Source organism: Sinocyclocheilus grahami, unplaced genomic scaffold (assembly GCF_001515645.1).
Source record: "Sinocyclocheilus grahami isolate Dianchi unplaced genomic scaffold, SAMN03320097.WGS_v1.1 scaffold118.1, whole genome shotgun sequence".
In the NCBI taxonomy this organism is placed as follows: domain Eukaryota; kingdom Metazoa; phylum Chordata; class Actinopteri; order Cypriniformes; family Cyprinidae; genus Sinocyclocheilus; species Sinocyclocheilus grahami.
The window spans coordinates 1,678,831-1,693,045 of NW_015505297.1; the positions used below are offsets into that span (position 1 = coordinate 1,678,831).

Consider the following 14,215-nt stretch of genomic DNA (forward strand, 5'->3'; position numbering starts at 1 on the left):
TTCATGCTTCCTTCTGCTGACAAGCTTTATGGAGATGCTGATTTCATTTTCCAGCAGGATTTGGCACCTGCCCACACTGCCAAAAACACCAAAAGCTGGTTGAATGACCATGGTGTTGGTGTGCCTGACTGGCCAGCAAACTCACCAGACCTGAACCCCATAGAGAATCTGGGCTTCCATACCACCTCAGCAGTGCCACAAACTGATCACCTCCATGCCACGCCGAATTGAGGCAGTAATCAAAGCAAAAGGAGCCCCTTCCAAGTATTGAGTACATGTACAGTAAATGAATATACTTTCCAGAAGGCCAACAATTCACTAAAAATGTTTTTTTTATTGGTTTTATGAAGTATTCTAATTTGTTGAGATAGTGAATTGGTGGGTTTTTGTTAAATGTGAGCCAAAATCATCACAATTAAAAGAACCAAAGACTTAAACTACTTCAGTCTGTGTGCACTGAATTTATTTAATACACGAGTTTCACAATTTGAGTTGAATTACTGAAATAAATGAACTTTTCCATGACATTCTAATTTATTGAGATGCACCTGTATATCAAAATATGAAATATTTTGCCGTGGTGATGAAGATTAAGCTATTGGAAAACAGTACAGGTAACACGGCAGTCTATGCTGGTTCTTAAAGCAAAAACAATATGCGCTAAATTCACCTTGGGATCATCTGATTGAAAGTAATAGCAAATATGGTCAACAAAAGTTAAGTTAGAAATGAGAAAAGCATTATTTGTTTGCATATCTCATCTGGTTATTTGTTAACTTATAATACAGTGACATCTGTATGTTTTAAGTGTCACTCATGGGGCTATTGTATCTTATTTAGGGATGAATAAAATTAGGTTTTATAATGTAATGATGAGAAACAGTAGCTATGTGGGCACCACTGAGTGAGTATGTGGGTTTGGCTCTCGCTCCAGTGTTCTTAAAGACCTGTAATAACCCAGAAGAGAGCATCTCCTTTAATTAGTCGTGCTGCTTTATCCAAACTACTCACACCCACAAGAGCTGTGAGAGCTCATAGAGAGACCACCACCTCCTCCTCCTCCATCCAGCCGCATATGCTGCCTAATGAGCCCCCCTACCGTGATCCTATCCCTGCTTCTGAAAATCAGAGGTTTAATGCAGGCAGTGCGTTGCAAATCACCAAACAGAAGAAATTCTATTTGTGGTAAATGGGCTTAGAGATGCCGGACGTGACTAAACAAACCTGGGAGGATTGGTTATTGGGAACAGAAAAAGGCATAACTCTTTGTAGTGCAGGGACTGTGGGTGTAGAAAGGGCTTTCATTAAATTCTGTCTGCCAGCACGTTATTAGATCTGAGCCGGTTTGAGGCTATTGGTGTTGAGACTTATCACTATGGCTCAAAGAGGAGCTTTACTGCAAAAGTAGACCGCATAGGCTTGTATAGATAAGTCGGACTGTATCTACTGTAACTGCATTGATAGAAATGCTGCCACGTGGATTAGGTTGATGTGGCATTGGCAATGCATGAAATGACAGTATCATTACAGCGTCAAAGGTCAGGCATTCCTCTTTTCCCAGACTAAAAAAGAGCTGTCCTGATTTGTGCACACATATTCAGCAGATTAGTCCAGAAGTGTAGTGTGTGATGTGTCCTCAACAATGCACCTCATGCATAATTCAGGTGGAATATGCAAAAACTGTAGGCAGGGTTCACTTTGCTATTAAATAACACCAGGATGAAATATTTAACACACCATAATGACATTCTTGGAAGTCTGTTCCCATGCAGAGAAGGCAAAAATGTACAGTTTTTACTTGTTTCTTGTAGTTTCCTGCTTCTCAGATCTTTCCTTTAAGATGTCATACTAGAAATGTCATGTGAAGACATCTGGACTGTGCTCAGATTTGCCAAGATACAAAAGTTTGCAATCAAAAGTCAGAGATTTTAGTATGATTTTAGTATGTATTTCTCTTCAAAATTAATTTAATATATTTTTCATTTTATTCTGTTATTGTATATAAACATTTGTAGAGATGTAATTAATTCTTGCATATTAAATAGCCTCTTAGTAGCTTCTGTTGTTATAAATCTCTTCTGCATTGTTTAAAAAAATATACGAATATATATTAATTTAATTGTGTGTAATGCAAAACAATTATACATGTTTTGTGTATTATTATTATTATTATAAATATAATTTTCTATACAAAATCAATTATACCTATCTATGAGGTTTCAGAAATAATATAAATGACAAAATAAATGCAAATCTAAATGTTTTTATTTCATTGCGGAAATGAAAGAGCAATTGGTATAAACCATTTTCATCTATTGTCCTTGGAAATTGGAAAAAGAAAAAAAAATCGGAAATTGTCATTTAATGTATTGCTCTTGGTGAAATCCACTTGAACTGTTATAGGATGCTCTCTCCTGTATCTCTCTCTCCAGAGGCAATATCAGGGAAATCTCCTCTACATATGATCTCAAATCACTTATTGATCTATACATTAGGAAAATATATATCTTGAGAGTTGCTTTCATTATCTTTGTGCACTAAAACAATCATCTAAAGGTAAACCAATAATCACAATGCTTCAGAACAAATAGATGCCTGAATGACTCTGATACTCTAGAGAAGCAAATTTCCTGCTTTATCAAAATGTCTATCAGTGTAATGATGATGGTATTATAGTTGCTAATCCATATGGCATCGGGATTGGATTTCTAAAGTAATTACTGTATGTCTGCTGCTTTGATTTTGGCTTTGCATTGAGAAGACATGCTGAACTGCTGTACTGTTCTAGGGTCAGAAAAAAATGTTGTTTGAATATGTACTTAACTTGAAATTTAATCTTTAATGCTTTGATTTCAGTAATTATGTTTCACAGCATGACATATGTTATAACTGCTCCTTGAGCTGCTCTGTGACCACATTTCCGTATCTCCATAACAAGCAAGGACTCAGAGAGAAAGCGTATTAGTCACAGTTTATAGAGAACCAAGGAGCATTTACTTCAGGGAGGCATTTATAAATGGGATGAGGCATTAAATAGGTCAACATTTCATCCTGGGCTATTTATTTAGTGTGAATATGTGTAGTCTAGTTATTTGAAGATATTTCATAATGCACTGTTTCGCAAGGATGCATTAAATTGATAAAAAGTGACATTAAATACATAAAGTTACGAAAGATTTCTGTTTCAAATGAATGATGCCCCAAAAAATCCAAAAATCAAACAAACCCAGAGTAATGATGCATCACAGGAATATATTACATTTTAAATTATATCACAATAGAAAACAGGTATTTTAAATTTTAATAACATTTCACAATATTATAATTTTTACTGTATTTTTTGAGCAAATAAATGCAGCCTTGGTGTCCTGAATATCTGTGTTGTGAGTCAAGTATGTCTGACCATTGTGTCTAGACTGCAAAGGAATGGTGAAAGATCACTTTTGCAGTCTTTAGATGGGCTTCTAGTATCACACTCCAAGTTTGAGTTGGAAGGAAACCCAAGATTTATCCCCTGTCTTTCTGCAGAGCTCCAACAATCACTTGTGTGTTCTAGTCCACTAATCTGTAATTACATTCAGTCAATGATGGTTTTACTGAGCACACGCTTATAAACACGGCATTAGGTTTGATGTCTATTATGCGTGTATCATGTGAGACACATATGGAAGGGTACATAGGTTATATTAGAGGATTTATTACATTATTTAAACGTAGTTGGAGAATGAGTTTCAAGTAACAAGTAAATGTTCAGCTATTAGATTTATCTAACATTTGGTGGATGCGCAGTCTGTTTATACAGACGTATGGACTATACACAACACTTTTTGGAGACTGTGCTATTATTATGCTCTATTATTTAGAGGAAGTTTTTATGTAAATATAAGTTCCTCAAACTAAACTTCAGCTGAAGTTACTTGGTGTACTTTTCCTTAATCTTGCAACTGCATTTTGCAGCATTATTGAGTTTTAATGCTTGCCTGGTGTCTCCACATATTTGACTGTGAAATATTAAAGAGTTATGAATAACTCTCGAAGTAGCACACAGTTCTGTCAAAAATGGTATAAATGGCATAAGCATGTTAAAGTTTGGGGTGTTTATAGTTTCAAAAAGTTCCACTTGAAACGGCAAGGTGCTTTTATAGGAGTTTTTTGTTCTCCCTCAAGCAGAATGTTGTTTTGTTCACAAAAACATTGTTTGTGGTGTTACTCGCAGAGAGGTTGTTGCTGTGCAACATGCCGCTTTGATATGCTGTATTACTGAGCAGATGTTGTTGTATTTGTGTGCAGGTTAAAGTGATGGTACGCGTATGTCCTTCATCGCCCGTCAGCGCAGCAGAGTCCAGCTCGTTCCTGAAGGTCGATTCTCGTAAGAAGCAGGTGACCATCATGGATCCAGCAGTTAATTCTCAGCAGAATCAAACTCAGAAACGTGGCAGCTCCAACCAGGTTCCTCCAAAGATGTTTGCATTTGATGCGGCCTTCTCCCATGATGCCTCTCAGGTGAGAGATAGTTACTACTTTTAAAGAGCAGGTCATATGGTATTTTAAAGTGTCCTAATATTGTGTTGGAGTCCCCGACAACAGGTTTAAATGCATCCAAGGTCATAAAACATTGTAATTTTCTCAGAATATACATTTAATATTAGAATAATTTTTCAATGATGTCGAAACGATTAGTTTGAAGCAGTTCTGAGCTTAAGGTCTGTAAACCCCTACCTTCCATAAGCCTACTCTGCTCTGATTGGTCAGCTGGCCAAGTCTGTTGTGATTGGTCTTTCCGTATACAATGCGTGTCGGAAACGGAACGCCTATTACAATAATTATTTTTTTGCTCCGGAGGGTTACTTGTAAACAAAAATGATATAAGGTTTCAAAAATAGCATCGATATTACCTTATCAATTCGAGCCCGAGTCCGAGGATGATACCGATGCAGTCGCTCAACGGAAACTCCATCGCAAGCACGACTTGATCAGGACGTTTCTCAGTGGTGAGTTTAAACTTTGTATGTGGTACTTTACGTGATATGACAGCAGATTTATTGCATTCATTAATATTATTTACTTATTTGAGGTGCACGTGTGGGAACTGTGTTAGTATGCCCAGTGAGGCTGAAAACACATATTATAAATATAATTTTCTATACAAAATCAATTATACCTATCTATGAGGTTTCAGAAATAATATAAATGACAAAATAAATGCAAATCTAAATGTTTTTATTTCATTGCGGAAATGAAAGAGCAATTGGTATAAACCATTTTCATCTATTGTCCTTGGAAATTGGAAAAAGAAAAAAAAATCGGAAATTGTCATTTAATGTATTGCTCTTGGTGAAATCCACTTGAACTGTTATAGGATGCTCTCTCCTGTATCTCTCTCTCCAGAGGCAATATCAGGGAAATCTCCTCTACATATGATCTCAAATCACTTATTGATCTATACATTAGGAAAATATATATCTTGAGAGTTGCTTTCATTATCTTTGTGCACTAAAACAATCATCTAAAGGTAAACCAATAATCACAATGCTTCAGAACAAATAGATGCCTGAATGACTCTGATACTCTAGAGAAGCAAATTTCCTGCTTTATCAAAATGTCTATCAGTGTAATGATGATGGTATTATAGTTGCTAATCCATATGGCATCGGGATTGGATTTCTAAAGTAATTACTGTATGTCTGCTGCTTTGATTTTGGCTTTGCATTGAGAAGACATGCTGAACTGCTGTACTGTTCTAGGGTCAGAAAAAAATGTTGTTTGAATATGTACTTAACTTGAAATTTAATCTTTAATGCTTTGATTTCAGTAATTATGTTTCACAGCATGACATATGTTATAACTGCTCCTTGAGCTGCTCTGTGACCACATTTCCGTATCTCCATAACAAGCAAGGACTCAGAGAGAAAGCGTATTAGTCACAGTTTATAGAGAACCAAGGAGCATTTACTTCAGGGAGGCATTTATAAATGGGATGAGGCATTAAATAGGTCAACATTTCATCCTGGGCTATTTATTTAGTGTGAATATGTGTAGTCTAGTTATTTGAAGATATTTCATAATGCACTGTTTCGCAAGGATGCATTAAATTGATAAAAAGTGACATTAAATACATAAAGTTACGAAAGATTTCTGTTTCAAATGAATGATGCCCAAAAAAATCCAAAAATCAAACAAACCCAGAGTAATGATGCATCACAGGAATATATTACATTTTAAATTATATCACAATAGAAAACAGGTATTTTAAATTTTAATAACATTTCACAATATTATAATTTTTACTGTATTTTTTGAGCAAATAAATGCAGCCTTGGTGTCCTGAATATCTGTGTTGTGAGTCAAGTATGTCTGACCATTGTGTCTAGACTGCAAAGGAATGGTGAAAGATCACTTTTGCAGTCTTTAGATGGGCTTCTAGTATCACACTCCAAGTTTGAGTTGGAAGGAAACCCAAGATTTATCCCCTGTCTTTCTGCAGAGCTCCAACAATCACTTGTGTGTTCTAGTCCACTAATCTGTAATTACATTCAGTCAATGATGGTTTTACTGAGCACACGCTTATAAACACGGCATTAGGTTTGATGTCTATTATGCGTGTATCATGTGAGACACATATGGAAGGGTACATAGGTTATATTAGAGGATTTATTACATTATTTAAACGTAGTTGGAGAATGAGTTTCAAGTAACAAGTAAATGTTCAACTATTAGATTTATCTAACATTTGGTGGATGCGCAGTCTGTTTATACAGACGTATGGACTATACACAACACTTTTTGGAGACTGTGCTATTATTATGCTCTATTATTTAGAGGAAGTTTTTATGTAAATATAAGTTCCTCAAACTAAACTTCAGCTGAAGTTACTTGGTGTACTTTTCCTTAATCTTGCAACTGCATTTTGCAGCATTATTGAGTTTTAATGCTTGCCTGGTGTCTCCACATATTTGACGGTGAAATATTAAAGAGTTATGAATAACTCTCGAAGTAGCACACAGTTCTGTCAAAAATGGTATAAATGGCATAAGCATGTTAAAGTTTGGGGTGTTTATAGTTTCAAAAAGTTCCACTTGAAACGGCAAGGTGCTTTTATAGGAGTTTTTTGTTCTCCCTCAAGCAGAATGTTGTTTTGTTCACAAAAACATTGTTTGTGGTGTTACTCGCAGAGAGGTTGTTGCTGTGCAACATGCCGCTCTGTATTACTGTATTACTGAGCAGATGTTGTTGTATTTGTGTGCAGGTTAAAGTGATGGTACGCGTATGTCCTTCATCGCGCAGCAGAGTAGCAGAGTCCAGCTCGTTCCTGAAGGTCGATTCTCGTAAGAAGCAGGTGACCATCATGGATCCAGCAGTTAATTCTCAGCAGAATCAAACTCAGAAACGTGGCAGCTCCAACCAGGTTCCTCCAAAGATGTTTGCATTTGATGCGGCCTTCTCCCATGATGCCTCTCAGGTGAGAGATAGTTACTACTTTTAAAGAGCAGGTCATATGGTATTTTAAAGTGTCCTAATATTGTGTTGGAGTCCCCGACAACAGGTTTAAATGCATCCAAGGTCATAAAACATTGTAATTTTCTCAGAATATACATTTAATATTAGAATAATTTTTCAATGATGTCGAAACGATTAGTTTGAAGCAGTTCTGAGCTTAAGGTCTGTAAACCCCTACCTTCCATAAGCCTACTCTGCTCTGATTGGTCAGCTGGCCAAGTCTGTTGTGATTGGTCTTTCCGTATACAATGCGTGTCGGAAACGGAACGCCTATTACAATAATTATTTTTTTGCTCCGGAGGGTTACTTGTAAACAAAAATGCTATAAGGTTTCAAAAATAGCATCGATATTACCTTATCAATTCGAGCCCGAGTCCGAGGATGATACCGATGCAGTCGCTCAACGGAAACTCCATCGCAAGCACGACTTGATCAGGACGTTTCTCAGTGGTGAGTTTAAACTTTGTATGTGGTACTTTACGTGATATGACAGCAGATTTATTGCATTCATTAATATTATTTACTTATTTGAGGTGCACGTGTGGGAACTGTGTTAGTATGCCCAGTGAGGCTGAAAACACAGCGTCTTCTCGACATGATGTAAACACACTAACTAGCAGAAGTGTTTGTGGGCAGGTCAGAGTGTTCATACTTCACTGGCAGGCGGGGATTATGTAAATGTCTTACCATGTGACGTACTGTATATAGGTAACAGGCAGAAGATACAAAAATATGACGACTCGTTAAGTCGGTTCAGAGTCGACTCTTTCTTTTGAGAAACAATATTTTTTATTTATCATGCGCTTTTTGATCATTAAACATGCAGTGTGTAATTTCTGCCACTAGTGTCACCAACCGAATTTGAAAAAATCGCAAATGTGCATCACTACACTGAAACAAATGCTTTTCAACCGGTGTCTGCAGAGTTAAGAATTACATTAATGTGCAGCATTTTGTTCAAATAGAGACATATTTGTGAATACAAATGTTATAGTTTGTATTAAAGTATCATAATTTGTGCATGTAGCGATTAAAATGTGCATTTGTAGATCAGGCGACACGCGTGCATTCATTCACATCTCTTCTGAGTCGATTCTATTTGATTAATTTGAATTTTGAGACTTTCGTTCTGCCCTTTTAGCCTTGCCCAAACCACACACACACAGCTCGCGATCCACGTATTATTATTATTATTATTATTATTATGCAAAGATGAAGTTGACGATGCTGATTAGCCATCTCTGCAGTACGAGAGAAATGCACCTTTCATATAGGCCTACAGCATTGCAAACGCTTCAGCCTGTTCATTATCAGAATAAAATACAGTCAACCAAACATAAAGATACACTATAGAATCTAGATACACTGCTTAATTAAAACAGTCCGTAGTACAATCCGTGCCGTTCAACCTTAGCTCGGGCCAAGCACATATTTGCTCATGTGAAGCGGATGGTTTTTCATGTGAAGAAGACCATTATTTTTTTTTTTTTTGGAAAGCGGGTTAAGTAGGCTACAAAGCCTGGTTTATATAGGCCTAATAAATAATAGTCGGTTGCATTTAAATTCAAATAGCCAACATTGTGAACATTTGGATTCGTGCCAAATGAGAGAAAGGAAGAGGATTATAGGGCCAAACAATAAAAAAAAAAAAACATCTCCAGAATAAAGTCATTAGCCTATAATGCGAGATTAAACTAATTAAATATCCAGAAAAATGTAGAAATAAAATATTGAGAAGAATAATAATTAAATTTCGAGAATAAATTCATCAGCATGGTCAACTTCATCTTTGCAGCTGACACTGACTCAGAAAACAGTTTAGTAATAAGTAGCCTAAATAAAATATGTTCTAGCTATTAGGCTATTGCCTATAAAACACTCGTTTAGCATAGCTTAGTTTGTTAATTTAATAGTTTAATTAAATATAAACGTGCGATTACTAATGGCTTAAATGAGTGACTATAATAGCCCTTTTAATAATAACAATAATAATAATCCATGCACGCAGTAGTCGCTTGCTTTAGTTAAAAATAACAGTGTTCTGTGAATGTTGATGCTTTAATAACAAATATTTATCGGGAGCGTGTATGCTGGGATTTCATAAATTTAATGGAGAAAAAAGTAACGTAACTAGTAATGTAAGTAATTACTAATTACTAATTACTAACGTGATTACTTTTAAAATGAGTAATCAGTAATTTGATTACATTTTCAGAGTAACTTGCCCAACACTGTGGTACAAATCAACAATATGTTGTTAATACAGGGACAGTCCCTCTGGAGCAGCCTGAGGTTCCTCACAATGCTGATTATACAAATATACCCCAGCGACTTAAGACTGGTTTTGTGCTCCAGGGTCACATATGTGCAGTATATTGTTGATTGATATTAAAATACTGTGAAAATCTCAGTATATCCATTTCATTCAAATGTCATTATGACGTAAATAACACAAGTAACATTAAGATGAAGTGTGTAATTTTTTACAATGTTTACATTTCTATCCGATCTTAATATGATACTATAAATCAGCCTTTTTGTTTTTTCTGAAAAATGTAAAAACTGTGGCACTATAAAAAAAAAGCAATGTTGTCTCAACCAATGCTGTTGGGTTTGCCGTGGGGTTTAGATACTATTATAGTATTAATTAATAAATTTAACTAGCTTTTATTTTTATATTTTCAGTTTTCACTTGTTATGTGCTTATTATTTATTTATTTATAAACATTTCTACATGGCTTTAATTAATTTGAGTACTTAAGCTTATTTATTTCAGGAGTTGCCAAAGCAACATTTAATTTTTTGATTTTTAACAGTTTTGGCTTTAGTTAACAATAACAACACTGTTTAGGGCGGGACTTTCTGTTTGCCTGACCATTGGTAGTGTTTTGACACCTGTCCGCTTTTTGCTCTTCTGTTTGTTAGTGATGTAGAATGATGCCAAAAATTCATGTTTTTCTTTTTATTGCTGATTCTCTCTAAAATGTTAACAAATAACTATTTTGAAATTAGAAAAAAAAGTTTAACAATATTGACACTTTTTGCCTTATTCTGGGAAAGCCCCCAGTGTAAAACCAAAAAACCAACCTAGCATGACAATCAGCTTCCAATAAAGATGGCATTGTTGAGAAAAATGCTAATACATGATGAGAGGATTAGTCGAGCAGAGGCAACCCCTGTCTCTGTAATCCTCAGACATGTGCACTAATCTCATCTTGGACTGATACCTCACAGCAATGGATTGTAATGCCCTCACTTCTCCTGTTCCTGTGACAGTCAACCTTATCACACAGAGCCGGCTTCAGACGTGATACCTAAGGCCGTGCTGACATGATTATTGCCAAATAACAAACAGAAGAATTTCTTTATAGATATTAAGATGTAGCTGAACTGACAGCGTTTTAATGCTTTGTTTTATTTTCTGTAGTATTGTTAATAGTGGTCGACCAATATGGAGTTTTTTGAAAGCCAGTGCCAATATCTTAGAGAACAGGGTGGCCAGGGTGTTTGTCTGTGTGTGTGTGTGTGTGTGTGTGTGTGTGTTTTATTTATTTAATACACTTTATTTAATTATTTTTATATTTATTTGATATATTTACTAAATTAGGAATAATTGATTGAAGAATTTATATATATATATATATATATATATATATATATATATATATATATATATATTTATATATATATATAATATGTTAAAAAAACGATACTTGATAAAACATAATCTGTATAAAACAACAAACAAGCAGATATATACTTTAGACAGAAACTTCTTGTAATCCTGTTATAGTATTTTTCACAAAATCAAAAAGGTCCTGGTGCTGTCGAAGTAAAAGTCTGACTGCTGGCACTCATCAGCCAAACAGAAAAACTTTGCAGCCGATGAGATAATAAAATTGTTAAATATCAGCCCATTTATCTACCTTGGCATTATTTCAGTAGACAACTAATTGCTAAATTGCCATGTTTGGAGTACAAATTCAGTATTGCTTCTCATACCAAATGTTTTTTCAGCCAAAACTGTGCAATAAAATTCACATTTGCATCCTTGGTGTTTTTCACAGTTACAGAATCAGAGTGAGTTGCGCGCTCCTACGGCTGAGAAGGCCGCTTTCTTCTTGGATGCTGCCATTGCTGCACGTTACAGCAGTAAGCCAGACTACGACGAAGAGGAGCACCGTAACTCTCACATGCTCTTCACCCTACACATCTACCAGTATCGAATGGAAAAGACTGGCAAGGGTGGAAGTGAGTATCATTATAGGTTAGATAGAGTTCAAGTAGAAACTCAATATGAACTAGAGCAGAGGTTCTCAACTGGTTTTCGGTCCATGACCTATTTTTGGCTATTGCTGGTTAACCTTGTTAAGATACTTTTATGATGGACACCAGTATCTTCAGCTGTACTAGTCTTATCAGCAGTATCTGCTCTCTTCCACGGTTGATTTCGAACTTTCTCATTATACTTCCAAATGTTGCCTGTGTGGTTTATAAATAGTCTGCTGCTGATAATCTTTGAGAGGGGTGTGATAACAGACAAAGAAACTGCCATTGTTAATGTGAGATGTACAATCTGATCTAAAAGCTGTCAAGCTAAAACTAGCTATTTCTGGAGAACAGTGCTAATTTCTCAAAATACATTTCTGTTTGGCACAAGTGAGTCCTGCCTTTTTCTAAGAGTGAATAGAAAGTAAAACCAGATGTGTTAGCATGGGCTTTTAGGGTATTTGAGAAACTTGAATTACCTCCAAAATGAGCTAGTGTAAGCAGTGTCATGAAATCCACTCAGGATGTTTCCATGGCTAAGGTTAACTTACATTCTGTCAGGACCACTATCGTCAGAATGATAGATACTTAGCATAAAGTTTGGTTTGGCGGTATGGTTCTGTTCTGGGCAAAAAACCTCCCTGCCCATCCATGCAGCCTGTCATGAATGAGCAGGGAGAGCAGCAATAATAACCCCCCTAGGGTTAACAGAACAGAACAATGCAGATATCATTAATGTACTCAATGATATTTAAGTGTAACACTTTATTCAAGATAAAGGAGTCTGATTAGCAAGGAATATCAGAAAGCTAAGTCCTGACTGTGGCGAAAGGTGGAGCTGGGGATGGAGGAGGGTAATTTGCTCCGAAGCAAGCTAAAAAGCTGCTGAATAATACTGAATACAGCTTATATAGGAATGCCGCGATAGGTGTCGTATTCCTATAGGTAGATGTGATCAGCTGAGAATCAGCTGATGCAAGCTTGACTCACGTGACCTGCCAGAACTAACGCTAAAGCTTAATTAATAGAAACACAGAGAGATAGATATGTCACCATTTGAAATATAAGTTCATTAACCTCAGTGTTTTCACTAATAAGTTCCATTTCTCTTTATTAGTCTACCGTTAGGTTACAATAATATTTCATCATGGAATTAGATGCTCATCATGAGGTTTTCGACAGTTTCTTTACATTCTATTGCTTTACCATTTTCTTTGCAAGATTTATACTTTCTTACTTTAAGTAGCTATTTAAATATTTAACTTAGTCAGTGGCACTACCTGTACTGTTACAAAACATACTGTATAATGCAGTGTCAAAATTGTATTTTCAAATCATATTATACACACACACACACACACACACATATATATATATGGAATTTTTACCTTTATGAGGGCATATTTTATATATACTACCATGCATGTATTTGACCACATAAATACAGTAAAAAATATTAATGTTATGAAACATTATTAATTTAAAATAACTCTTTTCTATTTGAATTTATTTAAAATGTAATTTATTCCTGTGATGCTGAAACATTATTAGCAAACTCGTTGATGATGCCTTTTTTAGGATTTAAAGGAACAGCATTTATTTGAAATAGAAATCTTTTATATTGTTATAAATCTTAAACATTATAAAAGTGTCCTTGTTGAACAAAAGTATTCAAGTATTAAAAAAAAGTCTTACTAATGGTAGTGTAACATGTTACTCCAGCTGAGTCATTTCAAATGGTCACTATGGTGCCTGAAGTATAAAGTATATCATATGTTAGTTATTAAGAGAATGTTGAATAAAGAAAATGTTAGAAACTCCTATTAGAGTTTAGTTGTTAAATCTGACTCTCTGGCTCTTTTGCTTAAGTGTCGGGAGGCAGGAGCCGACTGCACCTCATCGATCTAGGCAGCTGTGTTAAGGTTTTGAGCAAGACCCGTGACAGCACTACAGGACTCTGCCTCTCTCTGTCCGCTCTGGGCAATGTCATTTTGGCTTTAGTCAATGGCAGCAAGCACATCCCTTACAAGTAAGACTTTTACCTTTCACTTGACTCATCATATGATTTCAGTCAAAAACTCATTGGGTTAGACTTTTCAGTCTCATACAAATATGTTGTAACCACAACGTCAAGATTACGATTATACTGTACTGGGTGAAGTCATTCACCAGTCGCTAAACTCATTAAAGATGCAACAGGTTTAGCCTTCATATCTCCGCTGCATGCCATTAATTCTTCTCAAACACACCTCATATGAATAATATATATACAAACTGACATTTTCCAGCCTTTGATGTTAGCAATTATTTGTGGATTATAATGCTACGTTGAATCTGCAGAGAGAATGCAACCTTTATCACTCCTCAGGGGTAATAGCTAAGTGAATTAGCTTGTGCCAGGCAGCTATAGAGACAGATGCAGTTTCACATTCGCTGGGATTCATTGAAC

General features: G+C 35.6%; 1 protein-coding gene across 1 annotated transcript in view; it reads left to right on the forward strand.

The window, feature by feature from the left end:
- The window catches only part of LOC107589674 (kinesin-like protein KIF26B), an 84,162-nt gene that overhangs the window by 58,769 nt on the left and 11,178 nt on the right, over positions 1-14,215 (forward strand). Inside the window, exons 4-7 of the mRNA XM_016278176.1 lie at positions 4,291-4,503; positions 7,247-7,459; positions 11,565-11,748; positions 13,636-13,795. Of these exons, the coding sequence (XP_016133662.1) occupies positions 4,291-4,503; positions 7,247-7,459; positions 11,565-11,748; positions 13,636-13,795 (770 nt within the window). The remainder of the gene's footprint in view (positions 1-4,290; positions 4,504-7,246; positions 7,460-11,564; positions 11,749-13,635; positions 13,796-14,215) is intronic.